Here is a 26,916-nt window from a genome sequence, read left to right as displayed (position 1 = left end):
TTTATGCCAAGAATACTGTCAGTGTTTGCTGTGGCTTGGATATGGTTTGTCCACACCAAACTCATATTGAGGCTTGGTCCCCAACGTAATGGTGTTAAGAGATGGTGAGACTTTTAAGAGGTATTTGGATAACAAGGGATCTGCCCTTGAAGAAATGAATGACATCTGGTGGGAGTGAGTTCTCCCTCTCCTAAGACTAGTCACCAAGAGAGGGGGTTGCTATAAAATGAGGCTGACTCTCCAGTATGGTATCTTTGCACATGCCCACTTCCCGTTCTTCTTCTCCATCATGTTAGGACACAGTACGAGACCCTCACCAGGGTCATAGTATGAACTCCAGGCTCCATAATCATGAGCCAAATTAACCTTTATTCTTGATACATTATTCAGTCTGAGGTATTGTTACAGCAACAGAACATGGACAAAGAGAAAGCTCAAAACAATGTTTAACTCCTTTTGGAGTTAGAATAGTTAACTATTTTTTGCACATGACAGGGGTTAGTGGTCATGTTTTATAGATATTAGCTCATTTAATAATTTTCACACGGCTGTTTCCTTCTCAACCTTCAGGTCTTAGAAAAAGTGTCAGAGATCAGACTCCCTTAAAAAGTCACCTGACCCAGTTACTCTCTCCCATATCACCTGGTTTGTTTCCTTGGGGGCTCTAACTCATCTGTAATCTTGCTTCTGTCTCTTCTAGTTCCACTAAGTTTCCAAACGTAGAAACCCAATCTTCTTCACCTAGCGCCTAGCATGTGACAGGTGCTTCTCTGTCTAGTGCGTAGCACATGACAGCTATTTTTCTAATTGCACAATGAATGGGTTCACACAGCAACCCTGTGAAAGAGGTACTACGATCTATATTTCACAAACCAGAAGATAATTATAAAGTAAATTCCTGGAGATCACAGTGGAGGAACTAAGATTCTAATTGTCTTCTGACCAGAGCTAGGCTCTGAAATCACTCCAAGAATTGATCATCAGCCTTAAACATCAGTCTTCTTTCCTGGTAATAAACTGAGTCTAAGAATGTCAACTTTGTCTTACTACCACTTGACTCAGTTATTTTTTTCCCAAATAGCAATAACAATCCAGAGCCCAAACAATTTCCTTATTTAAAAACTACTGTCCAAAACAAAAAGCCTATTAACAATACCCCAAAACAATTAAGATTTCTATCTCATATAATGTCATAAACATTTTAATTCAGAATGTTGACATTTAGAAGAAAAACTACAGAAAAGCAAATGGATTTGAATTATCTGACTTTATTTAGCATGCAATGCAATTTATTCTGGCAATAAATTAATATGTGCAGTTATAAAAAATGTTGGGTGCTTTTTCCAAGAAAAATGTTTCTGAATGTGCACAATAGAATATACGCAGAATCCTTTCCACAGTCGACTTCGTAATTTTTAAACTCATAAGTGTGGTAACACCAAGTTATGGAACAATGGACTTTTTCTGTAATTCATGATTTAGTTTGCGTTTATAAAGGTTTTAATTGCCTTTTCAGTTCCCACAAGCTACCAAGCCTGAAATTAAAGAACTGACAGCTGAGAAAGGAAATCACCTGATCAAGTCTCCTAATTGTACAGCTGAAGAATCCAATGGCCTTGCCAAAGATTACAAAGCTAAAAAGAGACACAGCCTGGATGACAAGTCAGTTTTTATGTGTGCTCTAGAAATGTCTTGAGCTAAATAAGGCACACGTATCACACAGAGCTTTAGTCATATCTCACAGTCCAGTTTTACTCTGCTTTCTCTTTGTTTTTTAGAGAGGAGGTCTTGCCCTGTCAGATAGGCTGGAACGCAGTGGTGTGATCACAACTCACCACAGCCTCAAACTCCTGGGCCCAAGCAATTTGCTCATGGCCCCATACCTTGCTAATTAAAAGAAAATTTTTTAGAGGCAGGGTCTCTCTATGTTGCCCAGGCTAGTCCTGAACTCTTGGCCTCCCACGATCCTCCTGCCTCAGCTTCCTAAATAGCTGGGATTACAGGCACGAGCCACTGTGCCTGGCTCTGGTTTTACTTTCTGCTTAACACAGGATTCAATCTTGATGTGTTCCTTTATAGTTCACAAACTTAGTGACTCAATTGCTTTAGAAACAAACCAATAAATGATTTTATTTAGAAATAATCTGATTTAGAAATAAAACCATTCCCATTACTGCAGCATTATCATCAGTCACTGATTGCTAATGCTTTTCATGCTTCTTTTTTGCTGGGATGTGTGAACCTGGCAACTTTTCCTGTTCTTCTATGTTCTTAACAAACCCACATCAAGGGTGTCTGTTCATGTTTGAAATTCATCAGCATCAGAAAGAGCTAACATGTTGGCAATATCTAGAAAACCATCAACATGACTGTGGGACAGTTCATTTTGCTTTGCAGCTGATGCCACCATAGTAAGTGAGTACTCTGCTCTGTTCATCTGAGCAGTCACTTTGCTTTTGCAAAGCAGTTGTGGATTGCTTCTGGGATGTCAGTGTCCCAAACAGCAATGAGATTTCTCATCACATCCAGAATATGCCACATAATGTACCGAGCACTTTCAGCATACAATTTTTGGTACTTTACTGTCTCAGCCTAGTGGCTGCACATAGCCATGCTGCTGGCAGGTAAAAATGGCTACTCACTTGTTTTAACCTCCAATGAATGTGTACAGTACACTTACCAATAAGTAACACAACATTTACATTCTAGCAAGCTATTTTTCTAATTGCAGGAGCCATTCCTAAAACAACCTGACAGACATCAGTGCATTAACATTTTTTATTTATACACAGTAAAGTTGTGTATATAAAGGGAATTTTCAAATTTCCAATGTAAATGATTCTAATTTCTTGCTATTCTTAGTACTGCAGCAAAGGAAGAATGATAGCCTATCTTTATATATTTCTTTTTCTTCAGGGCAACATTTCTCTGCAGGAGTGAATGTCTGGTTTGGCTGCATGTTATAGAGGCTTATTAAATATGCTCTCATGGGCATATTTATTCACAATAGATCCTTCATTTTCAAGCTCATTCTCTGTTGTCGATGCTTTACCTTGTAGTACTGACACAACACTGTGATACGCCAAAAGCACAGCTTCCAGCCACGGAAATCTGACATTAACCCCTATCTGGAATGCAATTGCATTAGCCTTATCAAAAAACAAAAATTCAGATACAGAAATATTACTTGCTCTGATCTGGCAAAGTCATTCAAACATTTCATTTACTACACTGGAATGCTCTGCTCCTCTCATTCTGTCACCAATTTCACTTCTTTTGGATGTTTTTCATCTTGTCCTGACTTCCAAGGAATATGCAGAAGATAAGAAAACTCCTCATTCTTTCATCAATTTAGACTTACTTTCTTGTTCACTAACTTTTAGCTCTGGAGACATTGTGACCTCACTGTATCTTCTCTTTAATACTATGACCGAATTCTCTGCATGAAGCATTATAGAAATGGCATGCTGAACAGAACATGTCCATCCTAATGGGAAAACTGAGGAGACTGGCTTGGTATAGAAACTGGAAGTGTGGTACTGATGAAGCAACTCATTTTAAATTTAGAACAGCAAAGCTGATGTCAAATTTCAAATGAAGGGCTAATTTCAATTATCTTAATAACCAAGTCAAAAATACAATCTCTTTTTTATTAAGAAATCCTAATGACTGAGGTAGATGATGCTGTTATCAGATACTGAAGGAATTTGGTTTAAAATATGAAAATGATGAAACCAAGGGAAAGAAAGCACTGTTTTGAAATAATCTTCTTGTAAATTTAGATGGATAATTAAGAATGCTTCCAATTTAAGGTTCTTAGCACAAAATCCAGATATGTCATGTTATGGACTTGCTTCCTGAAGATGAAATCAGCAGTTGATGGAAAGAATCCACACTCTCACAGAACAGCAAATCACAAATGGTTGTCTCTGTGAAGCCAGTAGCTCTGCATTTGATATTTCTATCTGGGCTCATTTCCAACTGTTCAGGATTTGGATTCCTGAAGGCTTCTTCAGCATTTAACTAATTCTTTGTTGGCTGAAGGGGCTGGGACTGTTTCTCCACACACAAACTGATCCTAAGACAGAGTGAGAAATGACATTAACCAATAAATTTCCGTGTCACAAATGCATTAACATTAAACCTTCATTTTGTTACAGAATCAATCCAGCTCTGTTAATTTTGTTTTTCCATTGCTATTATCATTTCATTGGTCAAAGAGCCAATGACAGCACTAGAATTAGAATCTTAAACATGTATCAGTTTTTGATTATGAATTCATTATTTAATATAAAGCATCTTATAAACAAATATCCCCATCTTCAGTTCAGAGCAACCACTTCTCAGAAATCACATAAAGATATGCCACATCTTTTAAATTTCTGTATTACTACTTACACAAAACTTCTCCACTTTAATATTTGGTCATTCAAATACCAGTCCTCTTCAAAGTAATTACTTCTTCTAACTAAAAGGGATGGGTCTTTATGTGTTTCCCAACACAGATAATCTGCAACGTTAGCTACTTTGTAAATGAAGTTCAATCTCTGATCATTTATCCTGGCTATGTCAGCTACCACAAAAAATCTCTGCTTCCAAGGTTATCCCTCACCTCCAGCAATCTGATTCCTGAAGGATCAGCCCTTACTCTGTCCCTGCTACTCTGCTGTCCAATATTTGGAACCCTTTCACTGTGCCCTTTGGAATTCATGGTCCATTGTTAGCACAATGCTCCACATTCTCAACCTCTTCATCAAAATATCCTTTTACCCCCAAAAGCACTGGTAATATCTGGAAACAGTTTGAATGGAAACAACTGAGGATTGCTATTGGCATCTAATAGGTAGAGGCCAGGGATCCTGCTAGACATCCTATAATGCGCGAGATATCTCTGGACAACAAATAATTATCAGGTCTAAAATATCAATAGTGTTGAGGCTGAGATGAAGTCATATTCTTAAGGACAGTTTCCCCTCTAGGCCTGTCTAGTGGAGGCTCTGTGTTCTCAGAGTCCTAGTACGAGAGGGATTGGAAATGGGGCTAGTTCCTCCTTTTTGCCACCCTTCTCCTTTCCTGTCTAAAACCTATCAGTTTAGAATCTTATGTCTTGAGACTACCGCATTGCTATTCTTCTGTTGCTGTCATTTATCCACCCTGGATGCCATATTTCAACTCCTCTGGACCTCCACTGTATTCATCCTACCATCCTTTCACTGCCCCTCACTCCCTTCATGTTCTCTTTACATAGTTCACATTCCACAGTTGGTTATAACAACTCTTCTCTCACTCCTTACTATTCACTTGGGAAAACCATCAACCTGGTTAAATCTAACTTTCTGTGTCTATATTCACTTATGAAGGCTGAATTTCTACCACTTTAAACACTCTCTTGATCCTCTATCACCACTGGTTACTGTCGCATGTCTCTGCTCTCCTTTGCAGCAAACTCCTTAAAAGAAATGCCTATACTCACTGCCTTCCGTTCTCTCATTCTCTCCAACCAGTTTTCTGCCCGTTGGTTTCTTCAATCATGCGCTGTTCCTGTTACTCCATGGAAACTGCTCTCGTCACCATCACAAATAAACTCAGTGTTACTAAAGCTAATGGTTTATCAGTGTCACATGACAAGGATCACCACTTCCTCGACCCTTTCTCAGCTGGTTTCCAGGATTTGATACTGCTGATTTTCCTCCTTTCTCAGTGGTTGCTTTTTTACCATCAGCTTTGGTGATTCCTCACTTCCCTCCCTGACTTTTTAATACTGGAGTGCCTTAATGCTCAGTCCTGTATTTTATCCATCTCTACATTCACAGACCTGGTGATCTCATCCAATTTCATGGCTCTAAATGCTGTCTGTCACTGATAACTCCAAAACTGACATTGCTAGCCAATCTCTCTCATGAACTCCAGACATATATATCCAATTGCCTTCTCAACAGCTCAACTTGGATGACAGACCTCTCAAACTTACTATGTACAATTTCAACCCCTATACCTATAGTTACATTCCCTCAATTGACAGTAACTCCATCCACCCAGTTATTAAGGTAAAAAATATTGAAATCATCCTTGACTCACTCCTTCACACCCTATACAAATCAGTCATTCAAAGCGTATCCGGAATCTAAGTACTTCTCATTACTTCCATTGCTGTAACCAGGTCCAAGCCACTCACCTCCTTCTTTAATTAGTGTAACAGCCTCCTAACTGGTTTTCCTGTTTCTATGCTTGCTCTCTATAGGCTACTCTGAACACAGCAGCCAGAATCATTTTTTTAAAAAAACTTAAGTTGGATCATAGCACTCCTATGTTTGAAAATCCCCCAATGGTTCCCTATATCACTTACAACAAGAGCCTAAATCCTTAAAGTGATCCACGACTTCATCTTGGACTATTCTCATCCTGCTCTGCTCTGGTCACATTGGCCTCCTCTTTGTTCCCTGATAAAATCAGGCATGTTCCTGTCTTGGGTCCCCTTCACTGAACGATCTTTTGCTCGACTCTCTTAACCCATACCCTCATATGTACACGGCTCACTTCCTTGCCTCCTTCAAATCTTTACTTAATAAGGCCTTTCTCAGTAAGGCCTGCCATGATCACCCTATGGAAAACTGCAACCTCCTCCCAGACCAGCACTCCTGATCTTCCTTACCCTGTTTGCTTTCTGTTGCAGAGCATATTTTAATACAAGAATGAATAATTATATTTCTAAATTATAGTCTAAATTATAGCCCGCTTCTCTAATGAGGCTCTGTGCCTTATCCCCTCTTTCCCTATATTCATTTTTGAGTACATTCTTCAGAGTGTTAAGCTCCTTACCTAAATTTCATTCCAAGTACTGAACTAAACTTTGGGCAGGAGTGGGCAGTAATAACATTTTTTTTTTCTATTGTCAACATCCTTGGGTGAAAGACAATAGGGCAACTAAAGACTAAAATGAAATTGTAAAGCTGCATCTAGGAATTATATCTCAAACAAGATAATGCAGAATTCTATGTATAAGCCAGGCATGAAATACCATACAATTGTTGCCTTCAAAGTAAGTCTAGGAGCTCTAAACAATTTTAATTACATATTAAATAGAAGAGAAATATAAAAATTGTCCATTAAAATAATCTATATACTTTCTTCTATTTAATAAATAATAATTTTCACTAAAGCTAGATTTATCTCTAAAACTAAAATAAATTATGTAATCTGAACTTTAAACATTTTAATTTACTATTCGGCTGTTTATCAATGGTGTTTAAAACCTGCCTAAATACTGCACTTTACCTAACACAATGAAACATTCTCCTGCTCTCATCACTGACAGGCTGATCTAAGTCCTTGCCCCTGCCTTATAACACCCTTCCCCCGTTTTAAAAATTATATCCCTTACTTTGTCATAAATCACTTTTATAATGAGAGAGCAGCTAGGACACGTTGCAACGTCTTCCCCATTCTCCAAATCTTCCTACAACGAAATCAAACACCATGTGGTCAGCATAGTCTTCTCTTCGCCATATCCTCCCCCAAACCTATCCCACCCCTAGATGCAAGTCTCTTGGTGGCTTGCCTTCCCCGCAAGGTGGGTGAGAACCCCAGGGCCTTCAGCAGGAAATGCCGACATCATTTTCCCCTAGAAACACCTAGGAAAGTTAGGCGAGTTTCAGTCGCCCCAAAAGCCCTGGGAAACAAAAAACGAGTCCCCTCCTCGACAGAAATATCCCAGGCTGGGACTCTAAGGTAGCGATCGGGCAGAGACAGAGGCTCCCCGCCGCCCTCTCCCTGGCCTAATCTAAGACCAGAACTACGTGCCTACCGAGAGAGCTCAGGGTATTAGTTGGGGTGGGGGGATGCGGGAGGAGGAAGATTCAGCAACGGGAAAGAGGGCGTGGGTGACACAGCGCAGCAAAGGCTACCCAATGACGAAAGGAACACCGCGGAGCTAAACTGCGCTTGCTTGGGTGAACCGCCGGGCGGGACCCTGAAGTTACCTTGGTGATGGAGAAGTTATCTCCACATGGGCAGGGATAGAAATACGTCTCCGAGTCCTCGTCATATTGGAAGTCCTCGATTTCCACCTCGTCATGAAACACTGCCATGGTCAGCGGGGGTCGCCGATGGGGTGACGACCCGGCAGTCCGAGACCAGCTCCGACGGTCTAACTTGGCCGGAACCGGCCTAGGCTCGGCATCATCAGGTCGCGCCGGGCAAGGACCAGCGCTTCCGGCGCATGGGCAATGACGCAACTCCTGCCTGCGCGGCCAAACGGATAACCGTTAGCGGTCACCATGGAGATGGCTGAGCTAGGGGCGGAGACGGCTGAGCTAGGGGCGGAGACACTGGGAAGACGGCACGTCTTGCTCAGCGGGGTCGCGCACCGCTCCTCCTATTGGATGGCAGTGACCAATAGAATGTGGGGCTCGTCCGCGCTGCTGCGTCATGTCTGGGACCGCGGAGTATCCCAGGTGCCGGCAGCCAACCGTGGCCGGGTCTGCAAGCAACACCAGCGGGGAAAGTTTCCCTGTTTCTTGTCGCCTGCTTTAACGCCTTAAACAGCCCGCTGAAGGCTGCAGCAGGTGCTAGGTAGCATCCTACCGGCCCTCGGGAAAGGCGGAGTGGGGAGGCGAGAGCACCTTAGCCTCCTTGACCTCCCTTCCTGGTGACGGACGAACAGTTCCGTGGAATTTCGCTTCACCGAGTGACCTTGAGCCCAGGGCGACGGTCAGCTTGTTAGTTCCTGGCTGCAGGTACATTCCGCGTCTTTCTCACCCCAGAAGTCTTAAAATATCCTAAATTGTGTTGCTGAAAGGACCAAGCCCTGGAAGGCAGGGATTGAGTTTTAGTCTTCTGTTTGCCAGACATATAACATTATTAACTACGATGATTTGTAGTAATAGTAATAACATCAGCTTTTATTATTGGGGAGTTATGTGCCAGTTCTTGCACTAAGTGGAATTGTCAGCTCTAGGAGTTTACATGTTATTCCATTTTATTAGTCTTTAAACTGAGGTACAGAGAGTTGGGCATCTTGACTAAAATCATGCACCTGGGAAATAATGAAGAGCTTTTCTGTCTCCAAGGCCCAGGGACAAATTACTTATGTGAGTACCAGTTTTTTCTTTGCGAAGGAAATGGTGTCAGTAGGCAAGTTTATCAGTGTGAGGCGTACGTATGCCTTGAAGCGAAATGCAGATAAAAGGCATTTTTGTCTTGAAAGCAGTGCTAGTGCCTGTTTTGGTAAAACCGAGTCCATTGGGTCTTACTCAATTACTGGGCATTTTAATATCTTAATAGAGAAGAAATGCATTGTAGTGAAAAAAAAAAAAAGCGCTTTTGAGAGAAGATCTGAGATCGGAATCTTCAGTTGTTGATTTGCTCTGGCAAGTGGGAATTTATATTCTTTGGGCCTTATTTCCTCTTCTAAGAAAGGATTGAAGTAGAGATAATATAAGATCCTTTTTAGATGTAACGTTGCACTTTTGCATGGAAATTGTGAGTTTTACTTGGTTCAGCAACGATATATAACATTTAGTTTACATTTACATAACATATCCCTGTGCTTATATTTACACACTCATATGTTGGCATAAAGTTACCAATTTTGTGCACACTTAGATGAAGCTCCACTCAATGTAGCCCTTTTAAAGCTTGAAAACTTAAAGGCAGAGGAGTTTTTGAGGGAAAATCCAGAAGCTATATTACAGGAGTTTATGGAGGATTATTTCAAAGGCCTCACAAACGCTGAATTTTGCGTAATTATAGATTTACCCAGCAGTTAGGAAACATTTGTTAAAACTTGTCAAGGATTAACTGTGATGATTCTGGTCTGGGCAAAGGAGACATCCCAGCAAAGCCCACACAGCTTGGAGGCTGCTCCACTGTTGACACAAATACTTACCACGAGCCTCTTGGAGACAGGAAAAAACGGGAGATTCTCCGTGTCTGTTCTGCAGACCCTTTGATCATTTTGAGGTTGGGAGCCGTCTTTACTTCTTTAGTCCTTCTGAGTGTAAGTACTTGAAAATTCATTATGAGCCATTTTTATATGTTGAGGAATGGGTGTAGTCATATTTGGCTCATGGGAGGTATAAATTGGTAGATCTTTTAGAAAGCATTTCGCATCTATCAAAAAGAATTTGCTCAGGAATTTTAAAATCTGAAGTTAGTAGTCCTAAAAGTTATAGGGGTTGTTGGGTAGTTTTTCTTTGTAATGTTCCAGCTTTTCTTTGAATGCATGTTACCTAAAGTGGAAAAAACGAATGAGCTACTTATTAATAATAGTTGACTCTGTGTTGGTCATACACTGTGACCAAATCCTTATGTGTATTATGTCATTAAAACAACCCGGTGAGGTATAAGTATCATTACCCCCTTCTTTAACATTGAGAAGCAGGAGGCTTAGGGGCTGAGGAACTTGCCTAAGGCAAAGCTGGTAAATGGCAATAAGCTATGATGAGAACTCAAATCTGTCTGACCCTAGAATCTAGGCTTTTAATTAACAGTAATGTCATTTTTGATGTGATGGTACTTCAAGCAGAGCTAGATTTAAAAAGCAGCACTGCAGCTCTGCAGACTGCTGAGATCTTCCTCTAAGCAGTGCTTGGTCCCATGAGAACTAGATTTGGGGAGAGGAGGTTCTCTATGGCTTTCCATATGTTTTCATCGTGGCATCCATTGATTGTCCCCACTGTCTGGTCAGAGATGGCTGCTCTTAACGTTCTGCCCAATTTGAGCTTGTACCGTGCTGAAGAAAGTAAAACCATATCCAAGCATGTAATGTAGTTTATTTTACTCCACCCACCACTTTTAAAGAAAACATTACAATGACTACTAAACTTTACATTTATTCCTAAAAGGATGGAAATATTCTGTAATGACACCCTTTTTGACCCTGAGAGTGTAACATAAGCAGATTTATTAGTTGCTATAGTAATTTGAGATCACAAGTTTATTTATCATAAATGTTAACTAACACTGCTTATCCAGGAAACAACAATGCCTAGAGTTCTTAGCCTAAGTTCAGATTTAGAAAACTGAGGTGGACAGATCATGAGGTCAGGAGTTTGAGACCAGCCTGACCAATGATGAAACCCGGTCTCTACTAAAAATACAAAAATTAGCCAGGCGTGGTGGCACGTGCCTGTAATCCCAGCTACTTGGGAGGCTGAGGTGGGAGAATCACTTGAACCTGGGAGGCGGAGGTTGCAGTGAGCCTAGATGGTGCCACTGCACTCTAACCTGGGCGACAGAGCTAGATTCCATCTCAAAAAAAAAAAAGTAAGTCATAATTGTATAATGCAAAGTGTATTTGATGAGTGCTGTTGTATATCAGGCCAGAGGGAGTTGTTTATTGGCAATACCAAACCTCTACCTCTCTAGGTTGTTTGACAAGGAAGAGAAGGGGTCAGTGTATTAGGACTGATTTTAGTAACACTCTTGCTTGCCAGGTACTTTGGTAGACGTTTTATTTATTCCTCTCAGTAATCCAGTGAGGTGGCATGGGTAATGTTAAAATGGCTAAAATTGCTGAAGATTAGAAAGCAGGAAGGAGTCACACCTGAGCCCAGTTCTGCTGATTTCAAGTCAAATGCTCTGTGTATACTACTTGTTTACCAAGAGGAGCCCCTTTTCTTCCTCAGTGACACCTGATTCTAAATTGGCAGATGTCATGATTGTTCTTTGAACTTACTTAATTTCAGTGCATTTGTGCTTGTTGAGGCATTCCTGGCTTTTCTCTGTCAGTGTCCTCTCACACCCTGCCTAATGTATCAGCAAGTTTTGGGGCTCTAATTCCAAAATATATGTCATGTTCATCTACTTCTGCCATCTCTGTAGCTGTTACCTTATTATAATCTTAGACCAGAGTCTTTTAACTGGACTTCCTACTTCCACTCCTGCCCCTCTCTATTCTTCCCACAGCAACTTGAGCAGTCCTTTAAAAATATAAATTAGGTCTTGTCCTTCTCCTGATTGATTCAGACTTTGCAGTTGCTTCCCGTTACCCTTAGGATAAAATTCCTACCCTTACTATAGGCTGCTGGACTTCATCTCATTTCACTCTTACCAGCTTACTGCTCTCCAGTCATACTGGCCTTGGTTCCTCTTCACATGTCGGACTTATTTCTGCATTAGGACCTTTGCTCTTGCTGGTCCTTCTGCCAGAGTGATCTGCCTTTAACATTTGCTTGGCTGCCGTTTCCTCATCATTCAGGTCTCAGCCAAGGTGTCATCCCTGGAGAGAGATCTTTGTTAATATTTCCCCCACCTACCCCATCACTCTTACTTCCTTTATCATACTCACCATAATCTATAATTATCTTGTTAATCATTTGTTTACTGCTATCTGTCTCTGCTTCATGATGGCAAGGGCCTTGTGTCTAGTTCTTTATTATATCTTCAAGGCCTAAAATAGTGCCTGGCACCCCAGTAATTGTTGAATGAACTCACTATACCTGTTGAACTGAAACCATGTAATTAATCTTAAATGTTAAATTTAATCTGTTGCTTACAGAAGTTTGTTTTACTACATATTTAGTGAGTGTCAGTTTTATTTAGCATTTATTATAATTTTCTGCATTTCAGAAATAAAATTAGTTAAGATTTCTTGGTAAGGGAAGACCTGTGAGGATACAGACATTGATGGGATATTCTTCTTTATGTGGTTTTAGAAATAACTTGATATATATTGATCTGCTGTGGTTGATTAAATACTTACAGTATGAAACCACTGGACATATTTCAAAAAATTAGCAGATTTTTAATTTTTTGTATTTTAGGACTGGCATAAAGCTTTGGAAAGCACTTTGAACAGAATTTTATTAAAATGTCCTTTATTTACCAGTAGGTGGCACTCTTGGTCATGGTTACTTTTACAAAATAAACTCGGGATTTTAAAGAGAACTGCTTTTTTTTTTTTTTTGAGACTGAGTTTCGCTTTTGTTGCCTAGGCTGGATTGTAATGGCACAATCTTGGCTCACTGCAACCTCCGCCTCCCGGGTTCAAGCGATTCTCCTGCCTCAGCCTCCCTAGTAACTGGGATTACAGGTGCCCGACACCATACCCAGCTAATTTTTTGTATTTTTAGTAGAGATGGGGTTTCACCATGTTGGCCAGGCTGCTCTCGAACTCCTGACCTCAGGCGATCTACCCACCTCAGCCTCCCAAAGTGCTGGGATTACAGGCATGAGCCACTGTGCCCGGCAAGAACTGCTTTTAAAATTAACATTTGTTTTCCAGTTCAGTTGAGAAGGAGACCATTCAAACAGCATAATCATTAAACAATGTATCCTATTGTGAGGGCAACTTATTTTAGCACTAGTTGTCTAAAACATTGAACAGAACAGTATTTCCATATTTAACAATATAGTGGTTAAATTTTATCAGGGAACTTGGCCTTAAGTGACATATAACTGTGTCATTCTAGCCTTTGGTCTACTGTTTCCTGGGGTGGATATCCTAAGTAGAAGGTGTTAAAGACAGGCCAAGGAAGATGAACGAAAGAAGCTGTAAGATAAATAATCAAAAAAGAAAAATGGAAGTATGGAGGGAAGAGTGAATGGAGAGCGGGTAATTGAGAGTGGGCTTGTTGTGAGGTGATGCCTACTGATTATAATGAACCTTTCCTTTGGCAGCTAAGAGGTAATAGTGCTTTTGATCAGTTCCCCAAAACATTGTTATGTGTTGTTTTTGCCATTGCAGGAACTTTGCGAGAATTTTAATGCATGGAAAAACTGTCCACGTTCCAACTGCTGTACATCCAAAAGTCTCAGTGTAATAGCAGGACCAAAATATTCTGTCAATCAGCTGACCATATTCTTAATGACTACTAAAACCTCGTGGACTTCTAAAGTAAGTTTCAACTTCTTTCTTTCAGGGATGAAGGTAACATTATTGACTTAGAACATTTAATGGAGAGAAACTACATTTAGTGGTCTTGAATGAGGTCGAAGAGGCCTTCTGCTTTTTTCATTTAGTAAAGAGAAAAATAGCAAGTACCATGCTTATCCACAATGATGATGCAACATACTATGAAAAGAAGGAATGTATCATTTATCTAAAGACTAGTTATGAAGCAGTGAGCTTTTTAATATGATTGGGGTATAACGGAATAAACTATATATGACATATCACCATCAGATTTATTTATTTTTATTTATTTTCTGTCTTCATCTATTGAGTGCAAACTCCCTAAGGTTTTTGTTTTCTTCATGCCTGTAGCACCATTGCTTACGCCAGTGCCTGCCACATACTGGACTCTTGATAGATACTTGTTGAATGAAGGACCAAATTAATGAATATGGAGTAGGAATGTAAACACTTAGCTTGAATATTTTGCTAACAGCAATTTATTACAATTAATTTATATACTGCCTCCCAAAAAGCTCAGAGAAAAAAGTATTCACATGCATTTTCATTTATTCTCAAGGTAACTAAGATAGAAAAGGACAGATAGAGCAATGTAACATGTTAAATGTGGCCATTTTAGACAAATGTTTAAAAATTGACGTAGGAAAATGATATAAAAGGAACCAAAAAGAAATATCATCTGACTCCTAATCAGTACATTTCTTGATAGGCTGGTAGTTTTTAGAATTTGAAATGTTGAAGAATCTCTGTGTGTGTGTGTGTGTGTGTGTGTGTGTGTGAGAGAGTGTGTGTGTTTAACTTTTTGTTGAAGTTCAACTACAAACAGAAAACTACAAAGATCCTAAGAGGACAGCTTAATCAGTTTTACAAAAAGTGAAAATACTCATGCAGTCTGCACCCAGATTAAGAAACAACATTGTCACTGCCACCTCCCAAGGGAAATTACTAACTTGATTTCTGACATCATAGATTCATTTTGTCTGTTTTTATACTTTATATGCTTTAGAATAAAAGAATATCTGTTCTTTGGGGTCTGGCTTCTTTCATTCAGTATGTTATTTGTGATATTCATCTATGTTACTGCATGTAGTTACAGTTTGTTTTCATTGCTGTATAGTGTATCTTACTGTGTGAATATATCACAATTAGCTTATCTCCCCTAGTAATGGCATTTGGATAGTTCCAGTTTGGGCTATTATGAATAGTGTTATTTTTATCAGTTTTGGTTTTTTAATATCTGGGAACCTTAAGCTTCTTGTTTGGGAACCACGGTAAATTTATCTTCCTCTTACACTTTACCTAACAAGAAATATAAAAGACTTATGTCTTTCCGGTCTGGAGTCTGGAGACGACGTGCAGAAATGGCACCTCGAAAGGGGAAGGAAAAGAAGGAAGAACAGGTCATCAGCCTCGGACCTCAGGTGGCTGAAGGAGAGAATGTATTTGGTGTCTGCCATATCTTTGCATCCTTCAATGACACTTTTGTCCATGTCACTGACCTTTCTGGCAAAGAAACCATCTGCCGTGTGACTGGTGGGATGAAGGTGAAGGCAGACCGAGATGAATCCTCGCCATATGCTGCTATGTTGGCTGCCCAGGATGTGGCCCAGAGGTGCAAGGAGCTGGGTATCACCGCCCTACACATCAAACTCCGGGCCACAGGAGGAAATAGGACCAAGACCCCTGGACCTGGGGCCCAGTCGGCCCTCAGAGCCCTTGCCCGCTCGGGTATGAAGATCGGGCGGATTGAGGACGTCACCCCCATCCCCTCTAACAGCACTCGCAGGAAGGGGGGTCGCCGTGGTCGCCGTCTGTGAACAAGACTCCTCAAAATATTTTCTGTTAATAAATTGCCTTCGTGTAAAAAAAAAAAAAAAAAAAAAAAAAAAAAAAAGACTTATGTAGTGCTCTTTAGATAGAATACAATTATCAGGAAGTTACAAAATCTCCCTTCTTCTATAATAGCATAAGATTAGTCCTGTGAACTTGGTCAGAGATTTTAGAAAGCAATAGAGAACACGAATATTTGATAGCACCAAAAATTACATACTTATATACATAATTGTGGAGATACCTTGAGTCAACTCTAAATAGTGGAAGAAATTTTGTCAAGGTGAAGTTAGGCTCTTGGCTGCTTTGCTGGTAGCTTGACTCATAATAGCACCAACAGAAATCCAAATTCTTCTTCACTGACCTTCTAAAATGGTCTGCTATTTCCCCACTTTTTAAAACAGCAGTTTGAAATTTCAGTTTTATGTTTTCCCAGGCAGCGCCATGGCCTGTGCTGCTGTTATGATTCCTGGGTTGTTGCGGTGCTCTGTTGGAGCCATCCGTACTGAGGCTGCTTCACTGAGATTGACACTCAGCACTTTGCGCCACCTTACTCTAACCAGGTGAGTCATTAAGCCTTCTATGTCATTTGAAGTTGATTTTCAAAACGACCTGACCTGCTGATGGTTGTGGGAGGCCTATCAGACTCCCGGAAAGGTAGCATCTTGGCTTCAGCGTGCATGCTGTCAGGTTGTTAACCCTTTTTTTTTTTTTTTTTTTTTTTTTTTTTTTCCTGAGATGGAATCTTGCTCTGTCACCCAGGCTGGAGTGCAGTGGCGTGATCTCAGCTCACTGCAACCTCCACCTACTGGATTGAAGCCATTCTCCCGTCTTAGCCTCCCGAGTAGCTGGGATTACAGGCGGGCACCACCACACCTGGCTAATTTTTGTGTTTTTGGTAGAGACAGGGTTTCGCCATGTTGGTCAGGCTGGTCTCGTACTCCTGACCTCAGATGATCTGCCTGCCTCGCCCTCCCAAAGTGCTAGGATTACAGGCGTGAACCACCATGCCCGGCCAAAACTTCAGTTAGATGGGCAAATACTGGCCACTTTATAGGATCCATAGCGTTACACTGTATTTAGGATAACCATGATATTTCAGGAAAAACTAATTTTATTATTTTTGTGAAGATAATATGTAATAACTTAATTTTACTTTCTGTTAAAGCATAATGAAATCCAAAAGGAAAACTGATCACATGGAGAGAACTGCAAGTGTCGTTCGACGGGAGGTTTGTATCTTCGGGGTATGACAGGTTTTTCCGGCTACTGGCTTATGGGTAAAGTGTTAGATGAGTCTGGTCCTTTTGAAGGACAGTCGGGAAGTTTGTTATTTTTCTATATAGAAATTTTCTGAGCAGGACATATGATATCTGATTTGAAAAGATGATAGATACTCAAATTTTTTCCCTTTAAACTTGGAATGAATGGATTACCTGTTGATGAAGGGAGTAGAGCAGCAGTTGAGGGAGCCATCCTCACAGGTATGATGTTTAGGGTTATATTTTAGCACTAGAATTTCTTTTAGAGCCTACATTTTATGAATAGCTTTTCTTTTTTTGTGTGTGGGGTCTTTTTTTTTTTTTTTTTGCATCATGTCTCAAAGTCTTTGTTCTCGTTCCTACTTTAGAACAATTTATTTCATCAAGGGAGAAAGCACTAACATCTGAGAAAGGAAAATGGACAAGCTCTTGTTATCCTTCTAATGTACAGATTTTTTCCACCATATTCAGACTATAGAAAGCTAATCTACCACCTGAAAGGGTGTCAAGGGCTGAGAAGTAAAGGATCCTCACCCTTTACCTCAGTGAGTAACCCCATTTTTATTTAAAAACATAAATTGGATATTTGATTTTGCTTTTTTGAATGTTGATCACTTATTCAGGTATATTTAGCTTAGGGTTATAAGTCTATTGAAGCTAACAATAAAAATCTATTTCATATAAGGAACGATTATATACTTCTACAAACATAGGCAGAAATTATATTGTCTTATTTAAATTTATCTATTAATAGAAGGATACACTTTAATGTAAAGGCATATTGTTTAGGCCCTACTTTTAAGGTTAACTTCTTTCAGAAAATTACCTTGGGACTAAGGGTATATGTTTGTTGATTCAGCTTAAAGTTCTTTTTTTTTTTTTTTTTTTGAGAAGTTTGTAAAATTAGTTCAGCATAGTAGATTTAGGAGCTTGTGGGGAAGTACAGTTTTCACAATGGTAAATCTGAAAAGACCTTTTGGTTTGTTGAAGTGACCAAAAATGCTGATTCCGTAAATGTGAGACTTGTTAGGATTTCTTTTTAAAAAATGAAGGCCTTGCAAATTGTGAAAAAAAAGTGATTTCTCTTAAGACTCTTTCCTGTTGTATTTTGAGGCTGGCGGAATTAGAGCAGAAGTTGAAAATCTTTCTCTAGAAGGCCAGATAGTAAATATTTTAGCTTTTTTGGGCCATGCTGTCTTAATAACAACTTCTAATCTTTGATTTTATCATGTGAAAAGAGCCATAGACAGTATGTAAACAAATTTCATTTACCAAACACCCAGATTTGGCTCTGCAGGTAATAGTTTGCTAGTCCCTGAATTAGAGTATTCATTTCAGAATTTTATTTTACCTACCAATTAATTTTAATAGCCTGCAGAAACCAAGTGAAATATGAGCAAAAAAGAATCATCATGCATTTACAACAATTAGTGCATTATTTACTGTTGAGCATCAACTGATATTTATTGAGCACCTCCTAATTTCCAGGACCAAAAACTTTTTTGTTACCTTACGGAATTCTCAAAACTATGCCATAAAATAGATAATAATATTTTAAGACAGGTAAGATAGATAGATAGATAATAGTATTTTTTTTTTTTTCTTTTTGACACAGGGTCTTGCTCTGTCACCAGGCTGGAGTGCAGAGGTACAGTCATGACTCACAGCAGCTTCTGTCTCCCAAGCTCAAGTGATCCTCCTGCCTAAGCCTCCTGAGTAGCCAGGACTATGGGCACACTACTGTGCCCAGCTAATTTTTAATTTTTTGTAAAGATAGTCTTGCTGTGTTGCCCAGGCTGATCTTGAACTCCTGGCCTCAAGTGATCCTTTCTCCTTGGCCTCCCGAAGTGCTGGGATTACAGGCATGAGCCACCACACCTGACCAGTATTTTCTTTTTAACAGATGAAAAGAATAAGAATCGGACTAATAGCAACTTGCACAGCATCCATCATAGGCATTAACATACTTAATTATGTTGACTGCCAATTCTAAGGAAACATATTTTCACATTTTTATTGTTGCCACAAAGTCTTTACTTTTACATTTTTCAAATTTGTGTGGATATAAATAGTATTTTTATTTATATCACCATTATTTCTCTTCCTTAATAAAAGACCTTTATCTCCCTAAGGTTATCACCACTTATCTGTAATTTCTTGCTTATTAATTTTAATAAAATTTACATAAGTGGGAATGTACAGTATTCGGTATTCTGCAGTTTACAGATGAGGCAGGCACATGCTTTAAAGGTTACACCTATTAAGAAGTAGATACTAAGGGCACGTCTCTCTCTGAGTACGCTCACACTGCCTTTTCTTGGATATGTGCTGGAAACCCTTCCAATAAATCACTGTACTGTCACAAAAAAAGATATCAACTGTGATTTCTAAAATATACTTAAATATATTTAAAATTAGCCTCATTAAAATTTTTGGTTTGTAAATGTAGCTGTATAACTACAGTATGTTAAGAAGCTTAAATGACTGTGTATTATGATGGTCAGTGACATATGAAGTACCAATACACATATTCTTTCAAGTTTGAAGTACTTCACCTGAGAACTGGGCTAAGGGGCAGTTCCTTAATTTGGTTCAACTGGAATAAAATTATAAAAGGTGTATTTTCCTTTATGTAACAGATATATAACTATAGCCAGAAGATCAGACAGCACAGAATTCAATAAATATTGAGGATAATGGAATAGTTATTATCAAATTCTAGCCAACTTCTAGTATTATGAAAGTAATCTTAGAGAAAACCTGTTCTAACAAAATTATTTTAAGAAAAAGGGAAGGAACTGTAAAGAAATAGACTATTAGAGATCTAGTAAATATTCCTATTTTATAGATTAGAGACTGAGGTTCAGTCTTGATAGGTAACTTGCCCAAGCCATATATGCCAGTGGTGAAACCAGGACTGATTGCTGAACCTGACTTCTGTTTCAGGTTCTTTTGAACATGCCCTTGTTCTTTCATGTTATGCCCGAATCATATCATTTATTCACTAAATTTTAACTTTAATTTGGAAAACTATCAACTAATAAAACTGTTTCTCTTTAGCACAACTCTCTAGTTTTTCTAAAAATGAGCATTATAAGAACAGGATACAGTTCATAACATTGGAGCACTCTCATAGTTCCTTAAGATCAGAACTTTATACGGGAAAAAGTTCCCTTTATATAAAGTTTGATTTGGCTGGAAAAAGCTTATAAAACAGTCATAGCTTTAAAGCCTTTTTATGCTATATCATAGTGACATCCTCTGTTGTAAAACGGTTTTTTATCATCTGACATTTTCTTCAGATAGGCAGTTTTCCTGCTTTGGCTGTCTTATAAGAGCTTCCAAAGACTTCAGTCTACCTATAGTTTATTGTTTGTAGGTCAAGAAGAGTTATCTTCGAATGTAGCTTAGAGACTTTCTGCCAAAAATGTTCTTTATTTGTGTCTTGTCTGCAGTAGGAATGTTCAATTTGTGTTCGAGCGCAGTGGCTCATGTATGTAATCCTAGCACTTTGGGAGGCTGAAACAGGAGGATCACTTGAGACCAGGAGTTCAAGACCAGCCTGGGCAACATAGCAAGACCCAGTCTCTACAAAAAGTTGCAGATTAGCTGGATATGGTGATATGCTTATAGTCCTGGGTACTCAGGAGGCTGAGGCAGGAGGATCACTTGAGCCCAGGAGTTCAAGGTTACTAACGTGAGCTATGATGGTACTACTGTACTCTAGCCTGTGTGGCAGAGCAAGATCCTGTCTCTTAAAAAAAAAAAAAAGAGTGTTCCATAGTTTACATCCTTATATAAGGAGTCTTCAGTGTCTGTGTCTTCCATTTCCCTGGTTTCTTTTTGGGCAGATATAAAAGAATTAACTATAGGTTTAGAAAACTGGCAATAATAGATTATTTATTTGTGTTTAATTCTTCAACTGTTTGATTAATTGTGCTAAATAAGAATGAATTATCCTGTGCTGACCTGATTTTCATGGAATATTTGTAAAGTTTGGATTAGCAAGATAATTGGTAGTTATTTCAAGCACTTCTTGGGTTTCCAAAGACTGTTGAATACCTTCTGAATTTGAAGTTTTCAAAGTAATAGTTGTAGAATTTAGATATTCAAAAGATGTGTGAAAACCACCTATATCCCCATTTTAGTTAACTGATGTTTTCAAGATAGATTCTGGTTTCCTAGTTAATCTTGTTTAACTAGTTTAAGAGTTTCCTAGTTAATCTTGTTTAATTAGTTTAAGAGTTAACATGTATTTTGACTTGAACCTGGGAGGCAGAGGTTGCAGTGAGCCAAGATTGCGCTACTGCACTCCAGCCTGGGCAACAGAGTAAGACTCTGTCTCAAAAAGAAAAGAGTTAACATATATTTTGTATACTTCTTGGTTTTGGAAGCTGGTGACTTTACCAAGGCAGATGAATCAAGTAATTGCATGTTCAGGGAGCACATCTGTGTTAACTGTATTTTACTTTGCCTCATTTAATACAAGTGATTTTTCTGATTTGGCTTTTAGGCATACTTTTTTCTCATCTTCCAATTTTTTCTTCTGGGTTTGTTTGTTTGTTTTTTAAGAAGGGTCTTTTCCGTGATTGTCTTCAGGCAAAGGAAAAAGTTGTTGGAAAGATACTTTGTTTTAAATATCAAATCCCCCGTCTGATGTCAAGAGAGTCAGGAGTGAAATGGTCACTGCATAGTGACTGGTATTTACTAGAAATGCATCAATCTTGCTTTCTATTTTTTTTTTTTTTTTTTTGCGCCACTTTTCAAGTGTTTCTTTGTCATTTAGAGGAAATGGGTCTTTATTTTTTTTGTCCGTGGTGATTCATAGAGTAAATCGCTGTCCTATATAGCTGAGTGTCACTTGTATGAGGTCCTGGGAGACCCGGGGCCAGCAAGAGGTGCAAGGTGGCCCTTCTTCCATTTCAGAATTTTATAGGACAAAATTATTGGGACTTTTAGGGGATTATTTTGAGCCAAGTTTAGGTAAACTACAAAGAAAGTTAATTCAGACTCTTTAGAATTTTAGTGCCCACAAGTCAGAAAATTACAAATCCAATCGTGGTACTACCTTTCAGGAATTTTTTTTTTTTTTTTTTTTTTTTTTTTTTTTTTGAGACAGAGTCTCGCTCTTGTTGGCCAGGCTAAAGTGCAATGGCGCGATCTTGGCTCACTGCAACTTCTGCCTCCCGAGTTCAAGTGATTCTCCTGCCTCAGCCTCCCCAGTAGCTGAGATTACAGGTACCTGCCACCATGCCCCGCTAATTTTTTTTTTTTTTTTGTATTTTTAGTAGAGACAGGGTTTCACTATGTTGGCCAGGCTTGTCTCAAACTCCTGACCTCGTGATCCACCCACCTCGGCCTCCCAAAGTGCTGAGATTACAGGCGCGAGCCACCGCTCTCGGCCCTCCTCGTCTGTTTCTGATTTCCCTTCTTCTCCCATACAGAATAAGAACTGCGAAGAGTTGGGAGGAACTGGAGAAAGCTAGGTGATATCTGGCTTTCTTGGCAGTATATGGCCATTAGGGACTTGCCCCAATTTCCAGAGGGTGCTTCTAGCCATAGAGTAGGGGCGGGACCTTGGACTGGTTGAAATGAATGGCACCTCAGGTTTGGCCATGACAGAACTGGATCAGCTTCTCATAGTCACGTCTTCCACTCTTACCTTTAATTTGTATAGTGAGTGTACTTTACACATGTTATTTGCTCTTCAACTGAAGTCCATGAGGTATCCTAAGGATACGACGTCAGGTGGATTTTACAAAGAGGAAGCAGGGCCTAGGACATGTCTCTCAGTGGCGAAGGGAAGCTCCAGCTCAGAATTCCTGGGCTCAAGGACTATGCTGCTGCTCTTGGAGTCGACAGAAAATGGAGTACTCACCCAGAAATGTTCTTTTGGTTTTGGGTATTGTATTTCCTCTGGAAAGCTTACTGAATGACCGTTTATGATGTTTATGCTTCTTACTTGGGACTGTAATTGTAAGTAGTCTGAGATTGTGCTGATGGAGGAAACTGAACTCTGAATTGAATTACATTGGAATGTTTGTGTTTGAGTTTTATTCATTTTATTCTTAAGAATCAAAAGAATAAGCAGTCTGAACCCTAGAAATGTCAAGGAGATAAGGGTAGAAATATTGTAATGCAGTAAGAATTGTTCAGGCAAGACACATTTTACTGGAGGGGTCATTCCGTGCTTGGCCTCTATAGACTTGGCCTACTGAGCAGGATATGCTCTCTTCATCAGTTTGTTGGGAGAGTTTGGCAGTGAAAGAATTTCTTAAATTACTAATTCTTATGCATTCATTTGTTCATTTGGAAATGTGCCAGACCTTGGGCCAAATCCTGGGGTTACAGCATTGAAAATGATAGATAAGCCCCTGTCCTCAGATTTTAATGGGACTCTGATCAGAAGATTTTATGCACCTAATTGATTTTGGAAAACTTTCTAATTCTTTTTCTATTGTACTAGTTTGCCTTTAGAAGCCTATGTCTTTTTCTACTGTATCTTACGTATATATTGCCTTTTTGTTTACAAAGCACCAGATTATACAACATTGATTCTCAAGTAATCAACATTGATTACTTGATTCTCACAACCATTCTGGGAGGGACATGTAGGGATTTTAATTTCTATTTCACAGATGAAGGGATTAAGAGTCAAAGATTTATTTAGGATGACCCTGCTTTCTCATTTGCCTGAAATAGTCCTGGTTTATGCCTCTTGTTTCTGGTATAATTGTCAGTAGCACTCACTTTCACACTCAAAATTATCCTGTCTTGAATGATAAATTATATTGTTGTCCTAAGTGTAAAGGACTTGTTCAAGGGACAAGGACTCAGTCCTTGAACTCAGATCTTTGATAATAGAATCAGCTTTTTTTTATGTTACAGCAGAATATGACACTGTTTAGACAGACAGGGTTTAATTGAGCAATGTGTTACTAGGCATGAGAAAGGAGGGAGATACTGATGGCAGAGTGGTTAGTTAATAAAGTCAAATGGCTGGGCCCCTGGGGCAGATACCTTGGGGATCCTACAGTTCCTGGTGCTGATTTTCCAATGCTCATAATCTGCTTGTGGTCTCATAATCTGCTGAGGCTTGGGTTTGAATGGGATGGTCTGCTTAGCTGCAGAGTGGACTGTGTCCCAAGGCTAACCTTTACAGTTCTCTGCTGGTCATCACCTATGCATTTCAAGGAGATTGCGGGAGAGTGGTCATCTTCAATTTGAGGTAGGGGGACATCTTTTCAACATGCATTGTTTCTCAGCAGTTGTACCTGTAATTTGCTCTGGTTATTGGAGCTTGATGGTCAAAGACCCTTTTGGAGATTGTCCAGCCTGGGATGAGCAACTTGGTACTTCTGGCTTCACCACACTGTCAGCAGTGACAAAGCAGAGTGGGTGGAGAGAAACCTCAGGCACTCACTGCCTAAAGATAGTTGTAGGGGATATGGGGGACTGGACTACAGCTCTTAGAAAAACTCCCAAGGAAGTATAGTCTGATGGCCCTGGCAGCTGGCCTGTGGCCCCTAGGGGTATGTAACTAACTCTGCTTTGAGTTGAAGGCTACAAAGAAAGGGAGGCTCCTTGGGGAAAGGCCCAGTTTAGCAGCTCTGTAATCATAGTATCTAGCACAGTGCTGGAGAAAAAAAGAGTTCTGTGTTGGCTGTGTTAAATTTGAAATGGAAATTGAACAGGCTATTGGACATGTGAGTTTAGAGTTTACTGCTGGAGATGAAAAGTTAAGGTCGTGTAGAGAGTAAGGGAAGAGGACTCAGGACTCAGCCCAGGAATGTGTCAACAGTTACAGGCCAAGCAGAAGAGCAAGGGCCAGCAAAGGAGATGGAGAAGGAGTGGCCAGCCAGACAGGAAGGAAATCAGCAGAGTGTTCTTGGAGTCAGGGGGAAAAGTGTTTCAAGGAGAGAGGGGCCGACTGTGCTGGATTCTGTTGAGAGGTCATCATTGGATTTACCAAAGATATTAGTGGGTGACCAGAATGACTGGCTTTAGTACATTACTGAGGGTGAAAGCCTGATCAGATTGTGTTGAGGAGAGAATGGGAGATGAGAAAGTGAAGACAGGACCATATGTAACTCTTGAAATGTTTTTTTTTTTTCTTTCTTTCTTTTTTTTTTTAAATACTTTAAGTTCTAGGGTACATGTGCACAACGTGCAGGTTTGTTACATATGTATACATGTGCCATGTTGGTGTGCTGCACCCATTAACTTGTCATTTACATTAGGTATATCTTCTAATGCTATCCCTCCCCCCCACCCCCTCCCCACAATAGGACCCAGTGTGTGATGTTCCCCTTCCTGTGTCCAAGTGATCTCATTGTTCAGTTCCCACCTATGAGTGAGAACATGTGGTATTTGGTTTTCTGTTCTTGCGGTAGTTTGCTGAGAATGATGGTTTCCAGCTGCATCTATGTCCCTACAAAGGACACAAACTCATCTTTTTTTATGGCTGCATCGTATTCCATGGTGTATAAGTATTCCATGGTGTATATGTGCCACATTTTCTTAATCCAGTCTGTCACTGATGGACATTTGGGTTGATTCCAAGTCTTTGCTATTGTGAATAGTGCCGCAATAAACATATGTGTGCATGTGTCTTTATAGCAGCATGACTTATAATCCTTTGGGTATATCCCCAGTAATGGGACGGCAGGGTCAAATGGTATTTCTAGTTCTAGATCCTTGAGGAATCGCCACACTGAACTAGTTTACAGTCCCATCAACAGTGTAAAAGTGTTCCTATTTCTTCACATCCTCTCCAGCACCTGTTGTTTCCTGATTTTTTTAATGATCGCCATTCTAACTGGTGTGAGATGGTATCTCATTGTGATTTTGATTTGCATTTCTTTGATGGCAGGTGATGATGAGCATTTTTTCATGTGTCTGTTGGCTGTATGAATGTCTTTTGAGAAGTGTCTGTTCATATCCTTTGCCCACTTTTTGATGGGGTTGTTTTTTTTTTCTTGTAAATTTGATTGAGTTTTTTATAGGTTCTGGATATTAGCCCTTTGTCAGATGAGTAGATTGCAAAAATTTTCTCCCATTCTGTGGGTTGCCTGTTCACTCTGATGGTAGTTTCTTTTGCTGTGCAGAAGCTCTTTAGTTTAATTAGATCCCATTTGTCAATTTTAGCTTTTGTTGCTGTTGCTTTTGGTGTTTTAGACATGAAGTCCTTGCCTATGCCTATGTCCTGAATGGTATTACCTAGGTTTTCTTCTAGGGTTTTTATGGTTTTAGGTCTCTAATCCATCTGGAATTAATTTTGGTATAAGGAGTAAGGAAAGGATCCAGTTTCAGCTTTCTACTTATGGCTAGCCAATTTTCTCAGCACCATTTATTAAATAGGGAGTACTTTCCCCATTTCTTGTTTTTGTCAGGTTTGTCAAAGATCAGATGGCTGTAGATGTGTGGTATTATTTCTGAGGGCTTTGTTCTGTTCCATTGGTCTATATCTGCTTTGGTACCAGTACCATGCTGTTTTGGTTACTGTAGCTTTGTAGTATAGTTTGAAGTCAGGTAGCATGAAATGTTTTAATGTGAATGGGAGCAGAGAAATGAGGTGAAAGCTGGATTAAAGGAGAGGCTTGTTTTGTTTGTTGTATTTTGAAAAGCGGCAAAGAACACAAGTGCCTTGATTTAAATCTGCTTTGCCCCTTACTGGCTCTGGGACCTCAGTTTTCTCATACGTAAAATGGGGATATAATAATATCGGCTTTCTAGAGTTGTTGTGAAGACTGACTGAATGAATGTATGTAAAGTGCCTGATATATGCTAAGGATGTCTGTAGGTGTTTGCTGCTGCTGTTGTTGTTACATGTTACATGAGGTAGGAGATCCTAGAGCTCATGTGTGTTCTGGTGGGGAGGGTGGAGAGGGTGCGATGCAGGAGAAAGGATAGTTGCTGGAGGGGAGGCTTGAGAAGACAAAGAGGAGACCAGCCCAGGTGGACAGGTTA

At 39.6% G+C, this 26,916-nt stretch overlaps 3 protein-coding genes and 1 pseudogene across 14 annotated transcripts in view; 2 read left to right on the top strand and 2 right to left on the bottom strand.

Annotated features, from left to right (window-relative positions):
• Positions 1-349: 349 nt before the first annotated feature.
• Positions 350-8,202, bottom strand: LOC105490416 (diphthamide biosynthesis 3). Of its 2 annotated transcripts, XM_011756005.2 has the most exons (3): positions 7,980-8,197; positions 7,382-7,456; positions 350-4,078 (listed from the first exon to the last, which is right to left on the bottom strand). In XM_011756005.2, exons 1-3 carry the CDS (start codon positions 8,085-8,087, stop codon positions 4,013-4,015), a joined length of 249 nt encoding a protein of 82 aa, XP_011754307.1. In that variant the 5' UTR covers positions 8,088-8,197; the 3' UTR covers positions 350-4,012. The 2 variants fall into 2 exon arrangements, with proteins under 2 accessions (XP_011754307.1, XP_011754308.1); XM_011756006.3 differs by lacking the exon at positions 7,382-7,456 and having other exon boundaries at positions 7,980-8,202.
• A 141-nt stretch (positions 8,203-8,343) lies between these two features.
• Positions 8,344-26,916, top strand: part of LOC105490419 (oxidoreductase NAD binding domain containing 1) — a 91,381-nt gene continuing 72,808 nt past the window's right edge. For 5 of the 11 annotated variants that reach the window (XR_011619660.1, XR_011619659.1, XM_071090859.1 and 2 more), the window contains exons 1-5: positions 8,344-8,735; positions 13,688-13,837; positions 16,122-16,248; positions 16,854-16,917; positions 18,563-18,595. Coding sequence is in view for 9 of the 11 variants with exons in the window: in XM_071090859.1 (XP_070946960.1) it covers positions 16,130-16,248; positions 16,854-16,917; positions 18,563-18,595 (216 nt within the window). In the remaining 2 variants the exon portion in view is untranslated. Of the gene's footprint in view, positions 8,736-8,794; positions 9,090-9,824; positions 9,998-13,687; positions 13,838-16,121; positions 16,249-16,853; positions 16,918-17,315; positions 17,493-18,562; positions 18,596-26,916 lie in introns of those variants that run through there. The other 6 variants (XM_071090857.1, XM_071090860.1, XM_071090854.1 and 3 more) reach the window with 6 other exon arrangements.
• Positions 15,180-15,724, top strand: LOC139361864 (small ribosomal subunit protein uS11-like). Its single transcript, XM_071090862.1, has one exon. It carries the CDS (start codon positions 15,217-15,219, stop codon positions 15,670-15,672), a length of 456 nt encoding a protein of 151 aa, XP_070946963.1. The 5' UTR covers positions 15,180-15,216; the 3' UTR covers positions 15,673-15,724.
• Positions 20,189-24,011, bottom strand: LOC112428120 (THAP domain-containing protein 5-like; annotated as a pseudogene).

Source organism: Macaca nemestrina, chromosome 2, assembly GCF_043159975.1.
Source record: "Macaca nemestrina isolate mMacNem1 chromosome 2, mMacNem.hap1, whole genome shotgun sequence".
Classification (NCBI taxonomy): domain Eukaryota; kingdom Metazoa; phylum Chordata; class Mammalia; order Primates; family Cercopithecidae; genus Macaca; species Macaca nemestrina.
This window is presented reverse-complemented; position numbering and strand designations above follow the sequence as displayed.

Excerpts from the sequence above, each read along its gene's own strand:
- LOC105490416 (XM_011756005.2), bottom strand. The coding sequence starts at position 8,087 with ATGGCAGTGTTTCATGACGAGGTGGAAATCGAGGACTTCCAATATGAC. Across the intron at positions 7,457-7,979 it reads ATAACTTCTCCATCACCAAG|GAAGATTTGGAGAATGGGGA; the intron begins GTAACTTCAGGG and ends ATTTCGTTGTAG. Across the intron at positions 4,079-7,381 it reads TAAAAGTGATTTATGACAAA|GATCAGTTTGTGTGTGGAGA; the intron begins GTAAGGGATATA and ends ACTCTGTCTTAG.
- LOC139361864 (XM_071090862.1), top strand. The coding sequence starts at position 15,217 with ATGGCACCTCGAAAGGGGAAGGAAAAGAAGGAAGAACAGGTCATCAGC.